A 5,207-nucleotide genomic window follows, 5' to 3' on the forward strand; every position below is an offset into this window, starting at 1 on the left:
TTATCAAGTAAAAGAGCCTATTTTGGAAAGCTGAGTCTGGTTTTGTTTATATCTTATTTTACTCAGTTTTACAGTGTCCAGCACTGAAGGTCTGATAGCAACATGTGTTGCAGCCTTTGGATTATCTAACCTAACAGACAGAAATTGGAGACTTTAAATCAACTACACTTATAATTATAGTTATTTGGTTAAGCACCACACCTTCAATAGTAGCCACACTTGAGTGGTGCCACAATTGATTTTGGAAATATATAAGCGTTTCAACATTGTTTTCGAGCATCGAAAACTCAAAAGCATGACAGTATGTAGTTTTTTTCAAAGACTGATTTTTTTTGTTCCAGTGCCATTGTACATACATAATATAAACCATGCAAGATCATATCATACCTTAATATCACACCTTAATATCACACCTTAATATCACATATATATCTCAATGAGTATATCACATTCATTATTGATTGTTCCATTATAAATGTGATAGATTTATAATTGCTGTTTTTCACCAGTATCTAGTATACCAATTGTTACTCCTACCTCTACAATGGCTGTTACATCTACCACTACCACTATTAATGTTATACCAGGAAATAGTATGAACAATGATCTATCACTGTCAACAATGGATACTACCATTATACCATCTGCCACTAGTGCTATGTTAGCAACAATGTCAAGTAGTACAAGTGCCAGTATGTCATCAACAGTTATTGCAACTGTTGGTGGTAGTGGAGGAGGAGGATCTAATACAGGAGTCATTGTAGCACCGATTATTGTCATTCTATTTTTATTAGTTGTAATTGTTGTCCTTGTAATTTTGTTTGTTTTGTATAAGAGGAGAAACCAGAAGAAATCAAATATTGACAATGAAAATTATTATGACTCAGTCCAGGAAACAAAACTTCAGTCACTCACAGTTATCTCCAATACTTACGAGGATCACTTTGGTGAGAAACTAAATGGTAACAATGTTCAGTCAAATGTCTCTGGATATTCTGTACCCGAGAGAAGGAGCAGCAGAAAAGAAGCTAGTACCTTGGAGAAACTGCAAGTAGTAGAGAAGACTCAGTCAGTTATCAGCAATCAATCCTCTTGTCCTATAATACCACATCGGACCAGCGCTTATGATGAAACAGCAAATGAAGTGACTATTAACCCATTTTATGACCAAGCTCCAGTTGACCACCTTGCAGTTACCGGTAAGACAGAGGTTGATAATGATAGTATAGATAATGAAGTGCTTGACGACAGTTTTGACGAAGAAGATGGCACAACACCAGTATATACTGGCAAGAAGGGACTTTCTCCTCGCAGAGACAAAAGCAAATCACCATCGAAGACACCAACACAGAAACCCAAACAACAATCATCCTCCAGCTCTACGCCATCTAATGTGCTAAGTCCCCTAAAGTCAACCAGTAGTCAGGCTAGTAGTCTACAGCGTTCAATGCAGTTCAACCCACTGTATGCTGCAACTAGTGGCCAGTCACTTGAATTGAATATTTATGACAGTATACAGAGCCCCAAATATAGCACATCATCTGATTTGGCAGAGTCAATATATAGTGAGATTTCTGAGCCTGATACTTTGATCACCACCGAAGACCCAAAGTTTGACTTGGCCAAAGATCTCTACCCTTACTCATCAATATATGCTGAGCCTCTTCCATTGGATAAATCAGAAGGTCCTCCAGTAGTAACGGTAGATAATATAATGGAAATGAATCAACTTGGTACAGGCCAGTTTGGAGAAGTAGTGTTGGCTAACACAGTAGGACTGAGTGAGTACTATCTACAGTTGAGTCCCCGGGAAGATTTTAGTGTTTCCTTACAAGTAGCAGTGAAGAAACTGAAGCTAGACTCCACCATAGAGATGCAGAAGTCATTTGAGAAAGAGATCAAGTTCATGTCACGACTGAAGGATGATAATGTTATTAGACTGTTGGGAATTTGTACTACTGGCACACCATTCATAATGATGGAGTATATGGAGAATGGAGACCTCAACCAGTACCTGCAACAGTTTGATCTCCTTTTTGATCCCAACGAAGCTCCATCACCCACACAAATTACACCAATCACTTTAACCTACATGGCCTACCAGATTGCTAGTGGAATGAAGTACTTGTCGTCACTCAAATATGTCCATCGAGACTTAGCTACAAGAAATGTTCTAGTTGGTAAAGACTATGTTGTGAAGATCGCTGACTTTGGGATGAGCCAGAACCTTTACAGTGCTTATTATTTCAAGGTGAAAGGTCGTGCCATTTTACCAATCCGCTGGATGGCCTATGAATGTTTCTTTGGTAAATTCTCAGTCAAGACAGATGTGTGGGCATTTGGTATCACCCTGTGGGAGATATTCACACTAGCCAAGCAACAACCTTATTATGAAATGGGCGACCAACAAGTAATTGACTCTGCTTTGAAAGGAGAGAAACGAATACTGATGGTCAAACCTGACAATTGTCCAGATGAACTCTACGAAGTGATGCTCAGTTGTTGGGTCCATGATCCTAGCAAGAGAGCCAATTTCACTGACTTATTTGATGCATTAAAAGAAATTACTAACAGACAATGAATGAATGTGTTTTGATGTGTGTGTATATAGCTAGCTAGACTCACTGTACTTTATTTATATCTTACAATCACTAGTATTTGAACTTCACTCCTTACATGCCATTCCACACCATAGTTAAATATAGCTAAACTACATTTTTAGTGCATTTGTTGTGTCAATAGAAAACATATTACTCCAACCAATACCCATTTTAATAAGCGTTAGTGCGCGAAAGTTGTGCGGAAATTTACGATATTGTCTCTAGTCTTGGGTATTGTTCACGTAAGAGAAACTGTGAGTATATCTGTTGTACGAATAATAGTGTAATAGTATTAAGTGTTGTATGTGTACATGAATTAGCAAAGTGTTAACACTAGTACTGCCGGTATGGTTTTCCCCCAACAATGTGGTGCCGTTCTCCTCGATATCGATGTGCCCACATCCGTTGACGATCAATTGGCATTTGCTCAGTGTTTTGCAAGTACAACTCATTGCATTAGTGTGTGTTGATATATTGATCATACGCATAATGGTGCGTGGACTCCATAAAAATGTTTACCATAAGCCCATATGATAGGTGGGAGTGACCAGCTACACGAGTGGGGTAATTTTAACCCGCTTCGTGAATTTTTAATTGAATGTCATGCTTGGCAACTTCTGATCTGGAATATATAGTTATAGACTATTTCTCAGGGATGTGGTGAATGGTTGTACTGTAAGTGTCTGGTTTCTCTACAAAGAAATCTAGCAACATCTGATCATCTCATGTTTACTAATTTATTTTATTCTTTTATAAATTACCCTCTGACAATAGAGTGATAAGTTAAAATGCGTAACCACAACTTATGTGGGGCAAAGTCAATGGTGGGGCTCCTTCAAGAGGCTACAACTTGGCTTCTGGTGATTCATTCCACACAAAACTTACATAGGACATAGAACAGAAGTTGGGAAAGATGATGAAAACATCATTTGAGCATTGGGTTGGTTTTATCCAGGTTACAGGGATAAAACGACTATTTTGAGCTCAACTCAAAAAAGTGATTGTCACCAAACAGCGAACTATTGTATGTCGATTTTTCAATATAAACGTTGTGGGACTCTTCTATCGTACTTTTCAAAGTGTCAAAATATTTGTGCCCATGTATTTTTTGCCAATTATCAGCTGTAACTCACCCAGCATGCTACTTAAATATCTGTTAAACTACTCTGCTCCTTATTCCTGATAACATGGCCGCATTGAGAAATACGGTTTCAACAAACCTGAGACAAAGTAAACTCATGCTCCAATAACATGCATACATTTTCTGTCCCGTGGAAGTGATTATGTAACTACTGTGACGTCAGGTGTTCCCGCTCTATTGGCAACTACTGTTCTTCCTTGCCAGAGCAGTAGACAAATACACTTAGCTAACAAGTACAAAACTTAACACATGGATACAAAACAAATATGTGGACATAAAAACAAGTGCAACAACTTTAACTTCAAACATGTTTGAACAAATTACACATGAAAGCAGAAAAGAACGACTGTCGCTAATAGCAACAGTAAAATTCTCATCATTATAGTATATACGTGTTGAGCTGGATCCTCAAAAACATTTAATAACTCATGGAGGATGCAATTACACAGTATCTTGAAATTTGGTTCATTTGTAGCACTGCTTGACCTGCTAAAAATATATTTGTTCAAAAGCCCTGGCACATGTTAATGGTTAATGGTCAATCAAAATTTCCCCCATACATTTCCTATGGAGAAACTATTTATTATTTTATTATTATTAGCACTTTACAGTGACCAGCACTGAAGGTCTGACAGCAACATGTGCTGCAGCTATAAAAGTACAATATCTATTACAACCCTTTCCCAAACTTGTAATGGAGCCAAACCACATGTGTCTGTTGTTGCTACTTTTACTGTCACCACTAATCATCTGGTTATCTGAATTGTTAATTCTTTTGGGAAAAATCCACTTTCCACTTTTAGCTGTTTATCAGGATCCAGCTCAACTTTACATACTGTAATCTGTTCCACCATTGTGAGGTCGTGTAACGAAAATGTCTCTGTGAAAATGTTAAAAGGTATCTATGCAGATTACTCTATTTCAAGGGTGTCTATGCTGTCAATCTGCAACCATGGTTAAAGTCTTGACCATCTATTGGTGTTCGACCTGTGACTTAAGCATTTCGATGTTGTGACCTCTGCTTTATTCCCTATCTTCCAATATGTGCTTGTGCTTGTATCTTAGTATAATAATTTCTTGGTATATGCTGAAAGAAAGATCTTTACAATCTCAACAAAATGTCTTGTTATGTCTTGTGAGTTTTTTTTACCACGTACAGTTTTGATTGTGGGATTTAAATGTTTGTCTTGTTTTGACACTTGACCTACCGTAGAGTGATTTTGTACCTTTGACTGTTGACTATGAGTTTGATTGTGGTCACAGATCTACCTATAGCAAGAGCCAGTGTGACACCTTGTATTTTCATACTATTACAAGCTGGGCAGTGTATTGCTAAAGGTGGGTTTAGTGCTGAAGTGGAGAGAGCCTAGGATATTTCAACTTATTACCATTTTGAGCACACACCAGATGTAATTGTAACTGTGATCAAAGTTTTACCATGATTTGGAGCTTTTACCTGTTTCTTG

The 5,207-nt window shown here is 37.7% G+C and overlaps 1 protein-coding gene across 1 annotated transcript; it reads left to right on the top strand.

Moving 5' to 3' along the window:
• Positions 1–513: 513 nt before the first annotated feature.
• Positions 514–2,754, top strand: LOC136266787 (class II receptor tyrosine kinase-like). Its single transcript, XM_066061801.1, has one exon. The coding sequence runs from the start codon at positions 545–547 to the stop codon at positions 2,579–2,581; it is 2,037 nt and encodes a 678-aa protein (XP_065917873.1). The 5' UTR covers positions 514–544; the 3' UTR covers positions 2,582–2,754.
• Positions 2,755–5,207: the final 2,453 nt, after the last annotated feature.

This window comes from Dysidea avara, chromosome 9 (assembly GCF_963678975.1).
Source record: "Dysidea avara chromosome 9, odDysAvar1.4, whole genome shotgun sequence".
NCBI lineage: Eukaryota > Metazoa > Porifera > Demospongiae > Dictyoceratida > Dysideidae > Dysidea > Dysidea avara.

What these genes read in the sequence shown, in the direction of transcription:
- LOC136266787 (XM_066061801.1), top strand. Translation starts at nt 545, where the DNA reads ATGGCTGTTACATCTACCACTACCACTATTAATGTTATACCAGGAAAT.